This window comes from Leiobunum rupestre, chromosome 7, assembly GCF_980474605.1.
Source record: "Leiobunum rupestre chromosome 7, qqLeiRupe1.1.hap1, whole genome shotgun sequence".
Taxonomy (NCBI): Eukaryota; Metazoa; Arthropoda; class Arachnida; order Opiliones; family Sclerosomatidae; genus Leiobunum; species Leiobunum rupestre.
In genome coordinates, this window is record NC_143390.1 from 44,400,858 (window position 1) to 44,421,329 (window position 20,472).

The 20,472-nt window shown below is 39.8% G+C and overlaps 3 protein-coding genes across 3 annotated transcripts; 1 reads left to right on the top strand and 2 right to left on the bottom strand.

The window, feature by feature from the left end:
• Positions 1–939: 939 nt before the first annotated feature.
• Positions 940–5,801, top strand: LOC149936450 (SPRY domain-containing SOCS box protein 3-like). Its single transcript, XM_090153679.1, has 2 exons — positions 940–1,401; positions 4,600–5,801. Exons 1-2 carry the CDS (start codon positions 940–942, stop codon positions 4,990–4,992), a joined length of 855 nt encoding a protein of 284 aa, XP_090009805.1. The 3' UTR covers positions 4,993–5,801.
• A 2,375-nt stretch (positions 5,802–8,176) lies between these two features.
• LOC149936451 (glyoxylate reductase/hydroxypyruvate reductase-like) lies at positions 8,177–20,445 on the bottom strand. Its single transcript, XM_090180544.1, has 11 exons — positions 20,428–20,445; positions 17,840–17,941; positions 17,702–17,779; positions 17,298–17,428; positions 16,885–16,957; positions 16,075–16,191; positions 15,423–15,517; positions 14,738–14,815; positions 14,062–14,221; positions 11,166–11,296; positions 8,177–8,345 (listed from the first exon to the last, which is right to left on the bottom strand). Exons 2-11 carry the CDS (start codon positions 17,935–17,937, stop codon positions 8,230–8,232), a joined length of 1,077 nt encoding a protein of 358 aa, XP_090036670.1. The 5' UTR covers positions 17,938–17,941; positions 20,428–20,445; the 3' UTR covers positions 8,177–8,229.
• On the bottom strand, positions 18,046–20,463 carry Ddx1 (ATP-dependent RNA helicase Ddx1). Its single transcript, XM_090180543.1, has one exon. The coding sequence runs from the start codon at positions 20,348–20,350 to the stop codon at positions 18,140–18,142; it is 2,211 nt and encodes a 736-aa protein (XP_090036669.1). The 5' UTR covers positions 20,351–20,463; the 3' UTR covers positions 18,046–18,139.
• Positions 20,464–20,472: the final 9 nt, after the last annotated feature.

Genomic DNA, 20,472 nt, shown 5'->3' on the forward strand with positions numbered 1-20,472 from the left:
ATAAATGTAATTTTTCTTCTATTTTGTCATTTAAATGACAGTGAAAACTGGTAACATCCAAAATTATATTTACTTTAGTTATTATTAGCAGACGTATACTGTATATCTCTTACGACAGAAGTATCGAATTCCTTATATACTGCTAATGCTATTCGTTTGAAACATGTATCTTCGCAGGCTCGCGCTGATTTTCCAAATGCGTTCCCGAAGAAAAAAATGCATTGAATAGTAATTATCAAAAACTTTTTCATACCAAAATATGGTTTATAAGTAAGAAAATTAAATGTAATTTTTACATTTAACATCGTCAAGTAAATACACGTGGTAGATATTTATGAAAAATCCCATCAAAACGTACCTCTAACCCACGAAGGTACACGTTTCATAATGATACCCTATGATGAATAGTTCTCACGTACGATATATACTATAAACTTCTGATATTACTTTGCATATAATACGGTAACGTTGTGGCCTAACAGTTAAACAACGCTTGGGTAAAGAGCATATGGAAAAGCCGGCTGTCATTGTTCGAGACAAAGTGGGGGGGGGCTGGTATTTTATCTTCGGCCTCTATTCGTGTACAGAGTGCCTAACTTATAAGGGTGCCTCTGACGTAACGGCGGCAGCTGCGACTGGATAGTCTACGGTCTGCGCGTGCCGTGAGCACGAGCGCGTGTTTTTTTAGGTACGAAATGGGTGACGTGGGGGGGGGGGGGGGGGGACTATACTCCGCTTCCCATACCGTCGACGTTAACAGCTGTCTAATTAACGCGTCTTGGGCCTAACCGCGAATAGGGGTCGCTTTATGGGTGTTTTAATGGAATCCAGATAAGGGAAAAAATTAAAAACGTTACATATCTTTTAGGGTATCGCTTCTAAACTGGCTGGGATCGATATCATTGTTCTCTCTTTCTACAGGCAAATACCAAGCGGACAATGACGATAAACGAAAGTCTGATTCCGTCGCAGGTCCTGTCTACGACGTGGGGCTGCCCCGACAGTTGGTCCTGGAACAAACGCGACAAATCTCACGAAGTGCGCGTCTACGGACACAAAGGCGAAACTGCCCATTTCCACCCGAATTGGAGTAACGGGACTGCCGGGGCCCGGGCGTCCCGGGTCTTGAACCGGGGCTGCTACTTCTGGAAGATCGACGTATCTCGGAGGATATTCGGCACGAGCATGATGTTCGGCATCTGCACCAAACAAGCGAGACTGCACGTCGACGCCTTCGTCAACATGCTGGGCGAAGACAAACACAGCTGGGGACTGTCGCACAAAGGACTCTTGTGGCACAACGGGCAGTGGAGGCATTACACCAAACCGTTCAGGGAAAACGAGGCGGCCACGATCGGGATTCTGTTCGACGGACACAGGGGGACGCTGGTCTATTACAAGGTTTGCTAAAATGACCTCTTAAAGGCCGATTACATAAATCTTCGGTTTACTCTGTCTTTCACTGGAAGTAGGCTTACTGCAATACACGTGTGCCATGCAGTCAGCCTACTTCCAGTGAAAGACAGAGTAAACCGAAGATTTATGTAGTCGGCCTTTAAAGGGAGTGTGATCATATCGAAGAATCGTCTGCTAACGCTCGCTTTTTTTAACGTAACTAGCGACAGCTAAACCGAGCTACTGTTCAATATGAAATTAGCTGTTCCGCTAGAAATATGTACAGACATAAATAAATTCATACTACCTTATAAGTAGAGTCCGACGCCGATGTAAAAATGATCAGCGGCGGCGTGTCTCAATTTTAGAGCCTTCGGGGGCGGCGTAAGGTTAATTTAACCAGCGGCGGCGGCGCTTGCCGGCGTAAAGGTGGCGGATGCAGTGGGGGGGGGGGGGGGGGGCACCCACTTTGACGTATAAGATTTGCATGTGATTCGATTTTATGTTATTACTCTCATATCTCAAAATGTCATTTAGCGCCCCTTTGAGTTTTTCTATATCCGCCACTGCAGCGAAATCATTAAAAAGGCCCACAAACAATGTAAAAAAAAATATTTTTTTTTAGAAAATAGGAAAATAGTACGGCGTCGCGCCGAAGCAAGGTCGGCGGTGGCGTGGCGCGCCGAAAAACTCGCCTATCGCCGGCGACGCGCCGAAAATAAGGGAAAAGCCGGCGTGGCGGCGTCGGACTCTTTAAGGACTATGTAATAATATGAAAAATTCGGACCGAATTTCAAACATTTTTGTTTGATTGATACTTGGCTTCTGTCGGTTATATACTTACAAATTAAATTTAATCTTAATTAAATTTAATCTTAGTTAAATTTAATTGATTTTTAATAATTTAGTTTGCTCACATTTACTTTGTATTGGAATTTTTTGATAACCTATTTTTTGACATTTTCAATGATTTTTTGAAAGCCAATTATTTGATTTAAACCCTGATAGTGTTCTAGGAACTTCGCATTACGGTCGTTCGCCATTTTCTCGATAATAATCAAGAAGTAAAGTAAAGAAAATATCTTAAAATAATCAAAAATCGGAATTTTAACCGTCGAAGGTGCGCCCATAAGGCTTAGGCTGCACTTTTTATGACGTACACCTACGCCTTATCGAGTGACTTCTTAGCATCGAAAATAAATTCCCTTTTTGCCAACAGACCCTAGTTACGTTAAAAACTATTTGTAGCGCTTGTTAGCAGTCAAGTTTTTTGTTTTTTTTTTCTTTTTTAGAAGCTCGTTATGAGCGATTGTAACGGGTGGGACAATTCAGTCCGCTCGTCCATTTGATTAATCAGGTGCGAGATATGTGTTACGGCCACGCCAACGGGGGGATACTTGGGGATAGGGTTGGGACACCCGTGGCGGAAGTATGACAACCACCCGTTTTGGGATTAGTGGTCGTCCTCACACGGCCATCCACAAACTCTGCCTCCCGGACGCCTGGGATTACAGGAGTGAGCCACTACTCCCGGCTAGCAGTCAAGTTTTCGATTTAAAATATACGCAATTTAAAGCAAGTGGCAGCGCCTGTCTAGTTGCATTCGCACGCACTAGATGTCGTTAGCATAATAATCAATACAAGCTGAGTAAGATTCAAAATCTAGCCTAAATGGTTAAAGACTCCTTGGTTTGGCAACTTGGGACCTTCTCGCGTTGGTTGGATTTTCGGAATCACGTGATTATTAACTTTTTAAACACGTGGTTTCGGGGAGCCAATAGATGGCAGACAACTCTCCTTTCGCTTTAAGTCCCGGAAGGTGCTGCCACCTAGAAGCGCTTTTAGAAGCATTTTTGTAAACTTTTTTTAATTTAATTTGTACTTTCAAAGCGTAAATGAGGAAGATATTTATTCCGACTATTCTGAAGATAGCGTTACATTAGGATGCTTTCAAACTTCTAATTAACTTCCAATTAACACGTGACGCCAAGCGTGCCTCGCGCGCCCTTAGTAAATGGAAGCGAGAAAGCCGCCTAGTGTTGCGTAGCGCCATCTTCATCGTAGTCGTAATAAAATTATTATTTTTGGAAAGCATTTTGGCTGTTGTAGGGCTCCCACCAGGTCCCTAAAATACCTAAAATTCCCTATTTTTCTTCAAGGTACCTAATCTACCCTAAAATCCCCTAAATGGTCCCTAAAGTACCTACTTTCAGGAAATCCATAGGTTTAAAATTAAAATATGTTTATACATCTGCTCAAGGACAGTTTACAAAATAATCAAAGTTGAGGATTAACGATAAAATAGTTCGAACCTAGTACACATGGTGGCGCCACAAACTTGGTAACATTATTAAATCTTAAGACTGAGTTAACGTTTTGGAATTTAGTTCAAAAGGCCTTTCTATAAAGCCATCACGCTTGCCGAACTTGTTTTAATGTTTCGCTTTCGTCATGAGATACGTAGGAGCTCAGTTCAGTTTTAAAGGCTAGATCTTTATACAAAGGGCGACTCGTTGAATTTTCTTTTGGCGATCATAGTGAAACGTCACTTCTACGTCACGAAAGACACGCCTGATACATCTAAACAAGAAAACCAATGTTACTTTATAGAAAGGCCTAATGAAGATCTTTTTGTTTTACAATTTGGTCCATATTTTATCGATTTGGGTACATTTGTTCGAATCTCATTCGTCCGAACGGTGGTACAAATGTCCGAATGATCATTTGTCCGAATGCCGGAAAACAGGATCGTATGTCCGAAAACGTATTTCATTTGCCCGAAAAAACTTATCACAACTTTTGTTGGTGATTTAGTCGTTCAATTTATGTTAACTTTACTGGCGAATTTCATTTGTTCGAATAATCGTTTGTCCGTTTTTTCGAACATTAGGAATTGGTTGTTTTTTAATATTGTTAATATAAGAAAATAGTACCATTAACGTGAACCTAACCTAACCTAACCTAAAATATCCACAACGCAATTCCCAAAAAAACAGCAATAAGAAATACTAATTTAGCGACAGAATTCGGACAAGTGATGTTACCGATTCGGACGAATGAAACAAACAAGTTGTCCAATTCGAACAATTGAAACATTTGTTATTTCGGCGGTTCGGACGAATGAAATTCGAACAAATGTACCTACCCCATTTTATCCAATATTTATTTCGAGATTTTGGTTCTAACGATTGACGTGTTTTTCAGGACGATGTCTGTTTAGGGGTTGCCTTCTCGGGTCTTCACTTAGTGCAAGAAGACTTGTACCCCGTGGTCTGTTCCACGGCGGCCAAGACGGAAATGACTTTGTCGGTGACCAGGCGCGAGTTCTACAATCTGCAAGACCGATGTCGTTCGGCCATTTTGGCTTCCGTTCGGGACGATCACGGCGTTCAGAAACTGAAATTACCCAATCGACTGAAGGAATATCTCGGTGATCAACAAGACGAATGGACGAACAACAACCAGAACTCCCTCAAGGCCAACAGGAACCCCGACCATCCGAACGCCTTCGACTTTCAACATTCCGGCAGCGCGTCCAACGCTCGAATTTCGAATCCTCACGCTAACGTTAAAAACTCGTGCCTTTTCGTTTCGTAATTAAATGAAACCTCGCTAATTGTCGGCGCGGCTTTCGAGTTAATCGACGCGCGTGTACAACAACAATAGCTCTCCTCCTCCTAGAGTAGTCGTTTCATCAATTATAATTCTCTGGTGCTTGCGACTCGACGCGCTACTGACTCATTTTGGGTTTCCACGACGATATAACGAACGAATGGAAGGCCTTACCATAAGTATATCATTACCTTCCACAAGTGTGTCAGTTAGTCGAAATAATTACCAATCGCCACGTGTTGATTGGCGTCAAATTGACGCCATATCTAAAAAGATAAGCGACTCTAGTGAGAACAATACGACACTTAAAGGGAGTATAACCCTAGTGGAGAAGTTTAAATTTCCTTTAATACTCTCTGGTGGCGCGACAGGCGTTTCTATAAAATAAGTTACGATTGCTAAACTTGTTATTATGTAGCTTATTCGTCACGAAATACGTAGTAGTTCAGTTCAGTTTATGCTTAAAAACAGAGTGCCTCGACGAATTTACTCTTATGTCCAGGGCTTTTCGTAGTAAAACGTCATCGATACGTCACCCGTGACGCAGCAGCTGCATCAAAACAATAAGGCCAATGTTACTTCATAGAAAGGCATATTCTATTCCCCATCCTGTGTGGCATTTTCTACTACGTTCTAGACTGTCACGCCGCCAGCGAGTATTAAATGAAGCTTGACCTTGCTAGGGTTATATTTCCTTTAAAAACGACCACGACTCACTATGATGACGCGGCAAAGAGCGTTTATTACACTTACTGTTAGTTTAAGTTCACGAAAAATGTGTGGTCGTTCTAGAAATGGTTCTCAGTAAAAATTTAACACACGGAACTGACACACTTATTTGAAACGTAATTATAAACTTATGGCCTCACTGAATAATAACAAATCTTTTTCAAACTGGAGGAAAATACAGCACCTGTTGGTTTTCTTTTATTTATTAATATTTTTTCTAACATAATGAATCAATAGAGGCCAAACAAATGTCAACTGAAATGAAGTTTGCTTTTGGTGGATCAACGAATTTTACATTTCTACCACTAGGTTTAAATGAAGCTAGCAGAGAGCTAGCTTTGATTGGCGCTAATTACGTTGAGAGAAACGACTGTTAAGTTATAATGCTATACGCTTGTACCTTCGCAGGCTCCTCCTCACTTTTCAAAATGGCGTAGGTTAATACTTACTATCGTAGTCAGTGGCGGCGCCAGTAGTTTTGACTTAGGTAGGCCAAGTATAGAAGTGAAACCCATATTTTTATATTTTGGGACCCTTAGAATTATTTTGGACCCCTCTGTATTTCCAAAAGCAACCAATATGTTGTGATTCATATAAAATTTCTACGCTAACTGTAATCATTTTGCACTGAAGTTTAAGGAATTTAAAAGTTAACCCAAAAATATTTTTATTTTTTTCGGACCTTTTCAAATTTTAGAGAATGTCATAGTATACCTTGCCTACGTACTGGCAACGCCACTACTCGTAATTGAGATTTATTATTAACATCTGGTTATACCAAAGTAGAAACATCTTATTTAGAAAGTTGAAATCGAGCCTTGCGTTGTACTTTTAAGATTTTTTCTGGCAAACTTACGTGAATTGATGCCCTATCAAATCACTAGTTGACCCTTATTATCAGCGCTTCAACCAAACAATGAAAGTGCCATTACCATGACATGTTAGGCTTTTTAGGCGCCAATTTCTAGTTTAAACACTTGACCCAAGACATTCATGATTAACTTCGTACCTGTTTGCAGGGTTCCTATTCACCGAATTTCATTTCGCCCACTAGCCATTTTGTCTCCACAAAATGTCCCTATTTCATCGCTTTGTAATAATCTTAGGTCATCATACCTCCTTTCACCAAAACCTTCGTCAGTAATAATTAGAATTTATTTATTTCTACTTGGGGAGAATGACCATAGGCTAAAAGTGTACTCTTTTTACCCTAGAACGTTTTATTCGCCTGTTCCGGGGATGATAATTACTCCGGCCCATAAACTATTCGCTTGCTCCGGAGTATTAGGGCTACTCTTATTATCCTTCTGAAAAGGAGGTGTAAGGAGAGTAAACGATCGGAGTAAACTGATAAAATCCTCTGCTCATCTGCTAAAAAAGCCACAGGCTGCCATTTTGGAAAAACGTTTTTACTCCGATTCGAGCTATTCGCCACCACAGAATCGGAGTAAAATGACGTCATATATTTACTCTTCTTACCCTACTCCGAAATCCCGGAACAAGCGAAAAGAAACCACCTTATGTTGAGTGGATCTGCGGCCATCGTGGTCCAGTTCCAATGGCGTCAGAAGACGTCAGTGTTAGGGAACCAATGAGAGTCCGGGCTGAATTGATTTTGTTTAGGGGGAGGAGCTTACTCTTCGATCATAAAGGTGATTGGAAGAAATGCTAAAAATAATCAGTCGTTCTCCCTAAGTAAAAATACATTCTTGGTAATAATTACAATAATTAGGCTAATTTCGAAATTGACCTTTATTACTAGTAGTATTATAATTAAATACGAAGATACAGTTTATTCGGGTAAAATGATGCGGTAACTCCTGCTTAATTTTACAACATTTAAATTCATTTTAAATTATTTTTTAAATTTTATTAGTTTAACGAAATGAAATGCGGCGAAGAGGGACATACAGGTGGCGAATCGTATACGATTGTGCGGTCTAGTTTTAATTACCATTCGTTCAGGATTGTAGCTACTTTCGTCAGTTGTCGACAAAAACTTATTATTTGTGAATTGAAGAGAGAAAATTTGTCAAATTATTGACAAAAATAGTAAAATATTGAAAAATGCCAACCCTAAGACAAGAAATTTTCGTGGAAATAGTGCCAAACTTTTTGCTATTTGGTCCATTCCGTGAGAAACGTATGATCTAGTCACACTTAATTTATTTTTATTATTTATTTAGAAAATGTGTTTTACTTTGACTAGTCAATATTATTATTTATTTTTATTAGGTTAAATTTATCATATTTTTATAAACGATTTTTGTAACCCATATTTTTGATAATTGCAAGTAGTCTTAGAAAAATTTAAACTTTTGTAAAAGAAATTTGGAAAAAAAATTGTCGCCCTATTTATTTATTTATTTTATTCGACTAATTTATCACTATCAGGATTTAAAATGCAATATTTTTTCGTGAACTGTGGAGCAGATCATTTTAATTTGACTAATAAAAATGATAACGAATATACAAATGATGTTTCTCATTCATTTAAAGTGGCGCCGGTAAAGGCATCCCTTCCAATCCTGCCACGATGTTCTCGGATGTCAGGGTGCACATGGCAATTCTGGTTTCGTGGCACGCGCTGCCAATGTGCGGTAATAGTGCTACAAAACGAAATTCGCAGATAGACGATATCAAAAGTGACATAATTACCAAAAGTGTGTCAATCGGACTAGAGGTCGGGGATGGTTAACTTTTATTCAATAGATAAAGCTCTCAAAATTATTCGTAAAACGTTTTGATCAAGTAATTTATATTTCTGTATTATCCGATTAATTGTTTGATAAATTTGTAAAATTAATCGGAAAAACGACGTTTTTTCGATAAAAAGCTCAAATTTTACGAATAATACATGTTTTTTAATCATTTTCCGAAATATTAACCGGTAAATTTCTTTGTTTACATTTTTCCCCGAAAAAAATCAATTTAATCATGGATAATGATTAACCGTTACCGACCTCTAAATCGGACCTAATTTCTTAATGAATGTTACGAGTGAAATACAAGTTGGGAGGGGAGAAGGGAAAGTATGCCTTGGAGGGAAGGAAGTTAAAACCAAAAAATAACGCCTCGTAGTGAGGAACGGAGGAACTAAGTAGCACTGGTCAAAGTTAGTTTATTTTTTGATTTTTCGTCGTTCTGCGGAGATGCTATCGCCATCTACCTACGATATAATACCATAGACTGAAAAAAGATCCAGAAAGGCGACAATAAATAGTCTTTTAAGTAGTCGATCTCGAGTCGAGCATTCAATAAACCTTAAGCATACGAAAGTACAGGGATTGTCACACTTTTGGTAATTATGTCACTTTTGACGATATGAAGTTATAAAACCCCTTCTACAGGGTTGCCACACGTCAAGGAATTTAAAAATGGGCCTAAAATATCAGGGAATTTAAGAATTTGTAAAAATTCAGGGAATTCAATATTATCATGAGACTTTTTGAAGGTAATTTTACTCTAGTTATCTGACAAATTCTATGACTATTATTTAGTACCTTTAAAGTTTTGCTAATTTTTTTAACGTTTTGTACTGAAATGTATGTTGATTTCAATTTATAAACTTCTGATAAAAGTAAAATATAATGCTATAAATTGTCTAATTTTGGTTTTAAAAATCTCTTAAAATGGACAGGCAAAACAGGGAATTTTAATCTGAAAATATTGTGGCAACCCTGTTTTAATGACGCTTTTTTGAAACACCGAAAAATATTGTCGAACCAGACGTGGTTCAATAAGCGTCAAGAAATTTTAACGCGTACAAGCGAGATCTTTTTTAGGATTACTGAGAACGCACCAGCCTACATTTTCTATCAATTTTTTTCTAGTATGGAAAGAAACTACATATAATTATTCCGTAAGTATGTCTCTTTGGGAAATATTTTACTGCAATTTTCAGAGTGACGTAATTAGTAAAAGAAAAGCGTCCTCTGGCGGGAAAAATAGTTTTACAGTCTGACTTGTCACTTGCAACCAGTGGCGTGCTTAGAGGTCTCGCGGCCCCGGGCGAAATGCATGGTCGAAACTGAGTGTAGCGGCCCTCCGGTATATACATCCCTATGGTAAAATTTTAGCGGCCCTGGGCGACCGCCCTGCTCGCCTCCCCCTAAGCACGGCCCTGCTTGCAACTCAACTCGGCACTCACAATGTCAGTAAGAACTTTTCGTATAAAGATTAGGAACAGTCCCACTTACGATGGTATATTCCCGTTGGATAGAATCCTATTGGGTCGAATTCCCAATGGATCGAATCCAAAAATATACTTTCCCAATTGATTGAATTCTAATTTTGCAATACCATTGGGTCGAGTCCCATTTATTCGAAAAGGTTACGTTAGGTTAGGTTTCATGCTTTCACTTGTGGGCCAACAAAATGTCGGTCGAATGGGATTCGGTTGAATGAGAATCGACCCAATGGGATCAAGCCTTACGATTTAATATTAGAAACTTATGTTGTTATTGTTATTATTATTAATCACGGAAAAGTTCGGTTGTTTCTTAATTTAGTACGTACAAATTTGATGAAATATCAATAGGCCTTTCTATGAAGTCATTACGCTTGCCAAACTTGTTTTAATGTATCGCTTTCGTCACGAGATACGTAGGAGTTCAGTTCAATTTTGAAGGTTAGATCTTTATAAAAAGGACGACTCGTTGAATTTTAATTCGTGTCTTGTTCAACTTGTTAAAATGTTAGCGTAAAAGGCTCGCGCATTTTTTTTATTTGAGGGAACACGCGCGAAATCGCTCGAGCCCGTTTACTCTAAAATATCAAGACGCGCGTGGAACTTTTTAACAAGTTGAATAAGACATAAATATAATTTAGGCTAGCGACTATTGGCTATGATAGTTGAACGTCACTTCTACGTCAGGTGTGACGCGCCCAATACATCTAAACAAGAAGGCCAATATTACTTTATAGAAAGACCTATTAATATTATTAAAATATTAAATTATAAATAGCCAGATTTTGGGTAATTTCTCAATTATTGTGTTATGAAATATTTATAATATTCCCCCAACAGATGGCGACACTGTGTTAATTATTAACTCCACCCAGCTAGTACTTCTTGGCTACGTTCAGCAGCAGTCAACGGAATTGATTTGATATTTTCCACCGATGAGCTTTTTCGTCATAATGACGTCGTAAGTTGCTGAACGCTTTTATTCAGTCATCGGTGTTTTACGTCAGAAATGACGTCAGTCATCGGAAAAACCGACTCTTCCAGCCGATGACTTCGGTGAGTAACCGATGACTATCGTGACGTCAAAACCGGAAACGCGACAAAGCGTACAGTAGGAAACCGATGTCACCGATTAGTAATCGGTGAATCCGATGAGCTCTGCTGAACGTACCCCTTATATTTAAAACGTGCCGGCTCGTTCGTTTTCAGTAATCCTAACCAGGTTCTTGGTGGAACTTACTGCAATTGGGTATTTTAGTTAGTGGGTGATTGGGTGGTAACGGCTCTGGTGTCATGACGTCTAAACCGGCCGCCTTGATTTCGTTCGTTTCCAATGCTTCGACCAAGGCATCCTGGTCAACTACACCGCCCCTATGGTAAAAGTTGAACAATATCATAAGTAACCTAATATTATTAAGAACGACACTGAAAGATTTCGGTTAATGATAGTCTGATAAAATACGCGAATAAGTAGATTAGTCCACAATGAAAAGGGATAAAATAGCTAAACCCTAAACAAATTTGAAGAAATTAAAAACTTACAAATAACTCGTACCAATAGGTCTTCGAGCAAACAAAAAGACGCGAATCTCGGATCAAATAGATCTTCGAGTAAAAAACTACATAAAAACTAAATAAAATAAAAATTTACTTATTCGCGTATTTTATTTATTCAATAAGCCTTTTCCAAAGACTAGTAACAGCATAAGTAACATAATACATCTAAGTATAACACTTGTAGCCTTGCTCATGCATTTTTTCTAACTACATCCTTTCTTTACCAGTGTGTCAGAATTTATAGCCCGGTGTACCTAGTAACAAAGACCATACCACCGGAGGCCTATCATCATAGTGCCCTACGCCAGCGTCCCCAAGCCCGGACAGGTGACAAATCCAGCATGGGTAGCAGAACCCCACTACTGATGGGCGCACCTTTGACGCAAGCCACTCAACCCAGCAGAAGGTGCAGCAATGGGTGGACCAATCCCCACTTCGCACACAGCAGTGGGATTTAGAATGGATGCTATAGCAACTCCAGCCGACACCCTACCTATGAAGGTAAGGACCCAAACCCTTTGGAAAGAGCTCCTAAAGGGGAACGACGAGCACACAGCAGCCCAAGTAACCCGGCACAGCTGGCACCGGAAATCCCGGTGGGCCCCAAAAGGCCGGGAAACAGGACCGCCGTGCCCGCATATGGAGGCTCGCCGCCCCACAGCAGGCTACCCAATCCGCCGAGGCAGCCAGTTTGCCTGGACCCTCTCCGTTAGCCTGAACCGAAGTTCAGTATCCAGCCCAAACCTGACCGAAGTCGGAGGTGGAGATAGGACCATTTGATCAGAGCTAACATCTCCCAGTGCGCCACCGCCCTTATGGGTTACAAGAGCCGGACCCCGACTCCCCGGTAAAGCCACCAGTTATTGCACACTCTAACCCATTTAGGGCCATCCTTTCTTTACCAAAGATAAATCAGTAAAACCCGGGAGTTTAAGCCTATTTGTGATTGGAATTTTTCTATTGGTCATCCAAAAAGAGTTCAAATACCGCCAATCATATAGTACTCCAAAAAAAAATTTACTCTGTTGCGTAACCATAGTGCGCCTAAATAATAATTAAGCCTAAAAATGATGGTATTCAAAATCGCGCGCCAAATTCCCGGCATATCACGTTAACGGAAGTTGGGTTAGATTAGATCATGGCACCGCTACCGAGTGGCGCTATTTAGAAAAAAAATGGCGTCACTGTGAAGAAAGGATGTAGTAAAAAAAATCCTAATGTCATACTTATGTTTATTATGTTACTTATGATAATACCGTTAAATAGGGTAGGCTTTCTTTACGCGTGGCTCCTGGTAGTGCTTCCAAACGATTCTCAGATATCAGTTTCCTGATCTGAACCGAGTTGATAATTACGATAGATCAGGTATCAGATTATAGGCATTGACGCTCAAATTTTATCAGATCAGTTGATGATATGGGTCAAAATGAAACCAGATAGTTTAAACTAAATTAATTTCAAATGCCTCACCGTTGTCAAATTTACATATCCCTTAAGTCCCTTTTAAAATTTTAATTTCTGTTTATTCCGATTTGCTTACTATACTAATCGTATAAGTCAGATAACTATTCAGCTAACTGAATCTGATGAGATTAATAGTAGCAAAAGCGACATAAGACCCAAAAGTGTGTCAGTACGGTAAAATGTTTAATGGGAGCTTGTCTCGAAGTAAAAGGGGGGAGTGTGAGAGGGGGTTGAAAATACGTCATCAAAATTTGAAATTTTCTCCACTCCAGCGCCGCCGAGTGAGGCGTTTTAGAACGAATGTCTACGGGCGAGTTAATCGAAGAGAGAAAATCGCGCCAGACCATAGACTAAATTTACCGTTACTAGTACTATTCCAACTAGTAGGTTATGTAGTCTATTGTGAGACTAGCTCTCAGTAAATATTTTAACGGGCGCAAAGGTAGAGTTGACACACTTTTGGGTCTTATGTCACTTTTGATAGTAGTAATAGTAAAAAGGGAATATAAAAGATTAACCTGATCTGACTAACTGATTATTCTTAGGTATAATAATAATAATAATCAGCTAAGTTAATACCCAAGACACCACCTTAGGACCAAGTCATCTAGCGACTTTATTGCCTTTAAACTGGTGGCCGGGTGACAAAGCGTAGGAGGGTGGTGGCAAGCCCTTCATGCCACGCGAGCCAACAGCTCCCTACACTCACTATTACCGTTCTGAAAATGAAGATCTGAATAAGCTGATCAGTTGGCCGTTGGAAGCACTTGGAAAATATTCTTGGTCTTGCAGGGGATGTTTGGGACTTCGAGGTGATCCAAAAGGTGTTAGAGACTTGGCAGAAGAAGAAAAATTAACTTATTTGACTACCCTAACTTATCTGTTTCCCGGTCTACATTGTACTTCCCCCTAAAATTTATTACATAACGTTGTATATTACTTTTTCCTGTTTACGTTTTCCTGGTTAATTTTCCATTACCATTACCTTTTATTTTTATTACTAGTGTATTATTGTATAATTAATGCTGAGCTCCCATTGGAGCCGCCCTGTTACAAAAGGGTGTACTTTGTACGAGCGAATAAAAACCTTTGAACCTTTGAACCTAGTTACCCACCTGCTGACGTTGATGAAAACAGCGGAATTCTTCATTCTGCGGAAAGCGTCTTTGTCGAACATTTTCGCCGTTTGTTTGTTGAGAGAGCAAGCCACGATCACGAAATCGGATTCTTCCAGTAAAGTATTGAATGGAACAAATTGGGCCTTTAACGTTTCACCTGATATTACAATTATTGATCAATGTTTCGATCTTGAATTAGCCATTTCAGTTTACATAGAGCTACGTAGTGGCAAACGGCAGAAGTTCATTAGCTATTGTATTAGGACGATTTACCGCCTTAAAAACAGAAGTTGAATATTCGAGCTTAGGAAATATAGTGCCATCTGCCTTTATATTTGTAAACTAAATATGGGAAAAATTAGCAGACACCTTTTGAATTTCCCAATTTAATGGTTGAACTTTCAGCTGTTGCGGAGAGATAATTTAGAACGAGCAGACAGCTTTCATATATTCAATTTAAAACGTGGTCGGTAGGCGGCGATACTTATGAACAAAATTTAAACTACGCACGAAGCCACGAAGCCTATAGGTGTTGTAATCACTATTTTAAAACACCGAGCGTCTCATTAGCAGAATAAAGTCCAACAACTAACAAAGTAATTAAGCTTCTCACGTTGACCGCTGGGTAGCTCTATGTTAAGGGGAAAGCGCTATTATTTCGTATGGCTAGTACCTTCTGGTTTTTCGGAATTTCCGCTGTAAAGCAACTTTTTTATATTGAAAGCATTCAGTCTTTGGCCGATTCCTTGTCCTATAAACGCTTGTTAGATATTGTACTATAGTTCCTTAAAGGGGAATTGTCACCAAAACCAAAATTTACGAGGTTTTTTAACAGAATGATAGAAAATATATAAATGATAGTTATTGGAAAAGTATTTAAAAAGTTACGCTACTTTTTCCGCAACCTACATCAAACGGCTCCAAAAATTTCGGAAATCGCGGTTGAACCTACGTGCAGCGCCAAAAGAATGAAGCGGCAAAAATTTGAGAAAGTGCGGCGTGTAAGGCATTTTAAAACACGATATAGTAAAACTACAATCTACGAGTATAACTCGGTTCAAGAGCCAAGGAGAATGTCGTAGCAGACGACAGTTCCGACCGAAAAATGATAAAACCGGGGAAAATAATATTTCGTTCAAGAGATGGCGCTGCAGGTAGGTTCAACCAAGCCGTTCTGAGTTTCTCGAGTCGGGGGGATAAAACACGAAATTTGGTTGCTAATAATAATCAAATACTGGAAATATTAACATGAAATTTTTGTATAACCATTTTCGGACGTCCTCTATCCATTTCAATGGTTTTTAACCAATTTTAGGGTGGTGACAATTCCCCTTTAAAGTACTTAGTATTCGAAATACCTATTCTTCCAAATCCAACAATACCAACAGTTGAACCTTTAATTGACGTTCCTGTGAGGTACATAGGTGCCCAAATCACTTTTTCCCACGCGCCACTTCAAAGATGGAAATTATGTTAACTTTTTCCGAATATAGAGTGATCCTTTCACAGGCGTAACGCCATTAGAGGTCTATTTTTAAATACCCTAAGTTTATCCAGATGGCGCCAACAGTAGAAACATTAAATTTTTATTTGTAGTACTTCATAACGTCGAATTTTTCTTGAATTTAACATTCATTTATAGTTTTAAATCGCTCAAATTAGTGTTAAAGAAGTTCTTATTTTTAATAAAACAGTAGACATTTGTTCCCATCCAGCCAAGACTTTTAAATTGGCGCCATCTGGTGTAACTAAAAGCATTAAAGAGAGTATGAACTTCCATGTTTATGGTGTATCAATTAATTTGAAATTTTTTCTACCAGGTTTAACAGAAATTAGGGATAATTGGCTTTAGTTACGTCAAAAACAAGCCGTTGTGCGTGTTAACAGTCAATTATTTGTCGCTTTGGTTCATACTGCCTGCAAAATCCAACCTCTAATGGCTTCACTCTAAATGTTTGTTGCCCCGTACGCAATTTGGTAATAGGTTTATTTTATCGGATTTATAATTACCTCGTTAGTTCATTGTGAGCGTGGAAGAATTTCCTATTTGTGGCCAATAAAAGGCCCACGGCTAACTCGGCCACAGCGTCGGTTAATACATCTGGAGTGTTTCCAACTAAGATATTACTAATCACCAATGTTTTGTTTTAGTTGTACAATAAATATATTAATAGAGAGTTTAAACACTGCGAAAAGCGTAAAGAATACTTTAAACCTCAAGAATAGTAAAGGGATTAAGTTCCTGCAATAAAACGCGGAGGTAAAAGATTTTTAATTTCTCAACATTTAGCTTATAATGTAAAATTTCTTTAGAATAACTTAAATTTTGTTAGGATGGGTGTTAACTGATTTCGTACAGTAAAGAAATCAATATGAATTTATTAGTGTAGTGAAATATACCAACAAAATATGTATAGACGTTTTCCCCCACACGTTTCCTGTACGGAGCTTAACCTCTCTATTTGGCATAATCGGTAAGGTACATGTTAAAACCAATATTTTACACGTTTGATGAATACTCTTTACAGCGCTTAAACTTTCTGATACCTAGGAGCAACAAACACAAGGAGAACGCAGCTAGCCTTTAAACACGCTAACGCAGTGTTGTGTACAAATTTCATTGGACGAGCCTTTACGCTGAACGTTTTACGGAAAGGGGGAAGATATTTTCCGAATTTTCCCCTTCCGACGGCAGCAGGTTCTAAAGTGTCTAACCAATGAAAACTGTACACAAGAAAATGCACGACTTTTGCGTTCTCCTTGTGTGGGGTGCTGTTTGTTGCTGCTATAGCTGATACAGTGTAATATATCTAAAAATACCGTTTTTTGCACTCTGGCAAATCAATATGGTCATAGCCCACTGAAACGGTTCCAATTACTTTTAGCTGAGGACCTACATGGAAATATTACTGATTTCAAAATAATAGTAATAATGGGTATAAAAATGGATAAAAGATAAGGAGTCGTTTAACGAGTCACTTTGATGCCAGAGGAAGAACGAGTGCTGACAAAAAGGGGGTCGACACTGGGTCTTTATTCTTACGTCTTGACGTTAAAGCCACATGTGAATCTGCTAGCCTAGCACGCTCACTCTTTGACGTCATCAATCGGCTTCACGTACAAAAAAGGCCGGTGTCGCCCCCTATTTAGCTACCCCCATTTTCAAGCTGGCATCGCGGTGACGCGTTAATCAACTCCTTATTTTTCCTCCATGGTATAAAATACTAGATTACCAGCAGCGTCTAAAAGTTCGGAATCAATTTTGTTCAAGCCACTGCAAAAGAGGCCGTTAATTCCTCTGACGGCTCTTAAAAATTCGTTGCGAGGAATAGGACGATTTTCTTGCCATAATTCCGTATTATATCTGGAATAACCCAATATTGATGCGACTGTACGTTGTTCACAAGATTGAGATTCAAGTACCAAGAATATGGGCTAAGATTCTAAACACATCGTCGTATACTTTATAACGACAGTTCGATTTTGGTGACACTCTTTCACGCAGACGGTCGCCATATATGTTTACACTTTGTGATTAAAAAGCGGAGGAACTTACCTCGCGAAATAGGCGCTATTGTAGTATATTCTTGGTACCTAAATTAATTATCGTTGTTCCCAGAGTTCAACAGTTTATTACCTGCTTTTTAGTATATTTAACGCAACCTCCGGAACCATAGTAGTCGCGACGTACACTTTTGGAATGGCGGAAGACATTCTAAATAATTTTACTATTATTATTATAACAAACGTTTAAATTTGAATGAAAAGCTAAGACCTTTTAACGGGGTAAAAGTTAAGCGGAAGAAATTTCGGATGAACTAGAAACGGAATGCTAACTAGTGACTTCTGAAAGCGAACGAAGTTGCGAGTCATTTATCTGAAAAAAAAAGATAAACATAATCTTAGAATCTATCAGTAAGCTAGCCACTTTATCCGCGATCGTAGTACGAACAGAAATAACAAAACGGTATTTAATGCACAGCGAAGATAATATTTTATTCAAGGTTTCGATTGGATATTCGGACATTGTATTTTCACAATTATGAATAGGAATCTATACTTCTATATTATAAATTTACAACCTGCAAAAGTATTGCTTCATGTAAATACTCTGAGCTCTGAACTCTAATTCAGCCAATTCTTTGACGGTAGTCGCCATCTGAGCCGTGTGCGTTTGATAGTTGCATCCCATATTTCGCCTCTTCTGCCCGTAGCTGACTTTTCCGTCAAATTCGTCAGCCGGCACTTTGAGCGAAGTGTCAATTTCCTGGATGGTGCAAGTTAAATGTTCTTCGATATCGGCCAAGTATTGGGGTTCGTTGTACCAGATACAACAGCCACCATCGCTAGTTAAATCGGTATTCCAACAATTACGACCCTTATTGGCGCAGTTGCTGTGGTACCAGACTTTCTCGGGAACGTTGGAAGCTAGACTAATGGCGAGACCCATGCGCTCGGCTCTACCAACTCTGCCGATTCTGTGGACGTAGTTGGCTTTTTCATCCGGTAGCGTAACGTTGATGACGAACGGGACGCCGGAGATGTCGATACCCCTGGCCGCGACGTCGGTACAAATGAGGAATTTTACTTCCTTCCTCTTGAACATTTCCAAATTCGCTTTGCGCTCGTGGGGTTTCCGATCTCCGTGTAAGCAGACGCAGGAATAAGAGTTGTTTCGGTTTTTGGAACCACCGCCGAGCTGGAGCAGATATTTCTCCAAGTTGTCGCAATCTATTTTGGTTCGGCAGAAGATGATCCCTTGGTCCATTTTCTGTTCGTCGATGGCTCTGACCACGTATTCACCCTTCAGCATTTTCACCGCTTCGGACATGGTCTCGGCGGTGTTGTTCGCTGGCCCTACTCGATCTTTGGCGTGTACCGCGTCGGTCGCGATGTGCCTCTTCATATTTTTCCACGACGTATCTTGCCTCGGGTCCACCCGACAGACGACGTGATGGACCGTTTCGGGGACGCTGTCTTCGCCTTTCAGATCGACCCAAGTGGGAAAATGCATTATTTTTTCAGCCAGTTTCTTCACCTCGAAAGAGTGAAGCGTAGCCGAACATACAATCATCTGAAGGCGCTTCCCTTCCGGAGATACTTTTGGTATTTGATTGTGGACGCGGTTTATGAGGTCATTGTGTCCTTGACTTAAGAGACCGTCGGCTTCGTCGAGTATGAAGAATCGAACTTGCGAGAGATTAAGCTCTCCGCTGCTTATCAAATCTTCTAGTCTTCCAGGAGTTCCCACGACGATGTCGATGCCGTCGCGTAGATTTTGAATTTGTTCTTTGGCGGCTATACCACCAACTACAAGTAATTCGTAAACTTTAGGATCAGCCAAATGCTGCTTGAAATTTTGAATGCATTTAAGAGTTTGCTCCGCCAATTCTCGCGACGGTTCTATTATTATGGCTCTTGGCGATTTGCTTTTTCCTTTGGAGCTAGACACGCTTCCCCCACCGCTCCCGGTATTGCTCGAAAGAACCACATTTTCCGCAGAAGCCAATCCAACGTAACCCTTTTCAAGAGGGTATTTGAACGGAGTATTTCCAAAATTTAATTCTAATTCCGCATTCTTCATACAAACAGTGGCGAAAAAAGGCTCCTTCATTAAATTGGGAGGAATCGAAAAAGCATCACCCAGGCTAACTCCGTTTAAGGAATACTTTATCTTCCCATCATCCAAGTTGAGATGGCATCCAACGACGTCATTCTTGCCGTAGGCTTGACCGTAGTTATCAAATTGCTTAGAAAAAGATTTCTTTCCCGTGCCTCCGAAACCAAATCCCAATTTATCAGTGCCAAGATCTAAGGATGCTGAAAGTGTGGCCCAACCAACCCTACAAAGTCCCTCATCGGTCACTTTGGCTTCGTAGTAATATTTTCCTTGGCTTCTTACTCCTTTATTTGATCGACTACCATTCCAGGCTTTGTGATCCCTACTTTGGCACGTGAAACCATCGGGGCTTATAGCTAGTTGTTCTCCTCTATCGAAAACATTCAACATCCACTTGGACGATTTGGTAATTCCGGAAATTTTACTTCCACCTTTCTTGCCTTTGCCAGTTTCCTCATCTTTGAGAGATTCCCACACAATTTGGAGAACTGGTAAACAAAACGCACCGGTTTTGCCACTTCCAGTTTCCGCTGCCATAAGCACATCCCCCCCGCCGAGAATGAGAGGAACGGCTTCGGCTTGAACGTCAGTTGGAAGTGTCCATTCCATTTCCTCAACGGCTTGAGCTATCTCGGGCAATACGCCCATTTCTTCAAACGCGGCCATTTGTTAATAGCCACAAAATAGTACTCGTAGGATAAGCTAATCAGAAATACCTAAATCGGTAAATATTACTAACTTACGTCGCTCTCGAAATCTACAATGGCAGTAGTAGCAGCAGCAGCAGC

Excerpts from the sequence above, each read along its gene's own strand:
- LOC149936450 (XM_090153679.1), top strand. The coding sequence starts at position 940 with ATGACGATAAACGAAAGTCTGATTCCGTCGCAGGTCCTGTCTACGACG. Across the intron at positions 1,402-4,599 it reads GGACGCTGGTCTATTACAAG|GACGATGTCTGTTTAGGGGT; the intron begins GTTTGCTAAAAT and ends CGTGTTTTTCAG.
- LOC149936451 (XM_090180544.1), bottom strand. The coding sequence starts at position 17,937 with ATGACTCGCAACTTCGTTCGCTTTCAGAAGTCACTAGTTAGCATTCCG. Across the intron at positions 17,780-17,839 it reads AACTTTTACCCCGTTAAAAG|AATGTCTTCCGCCATTCCAA; the intron begins GTCTTAGCTTTT and ends AAAATTATTTAG. Across the intron at positions 8,346-11,165 it reads AACTAAAATACCCAATTGCA|CACTATTACCGCACATTGGC; the intron begins GTAAGTTCCACC and ends TTCGTTTTGTAG.
- Ddx1 (XM_090180543.1), bottom strand. The coding sequence starts at position 20,350 with ATGGCCGCGTTTGAAGAAATGGGCGTATTGCCCGAGATAGCTCAAGCC.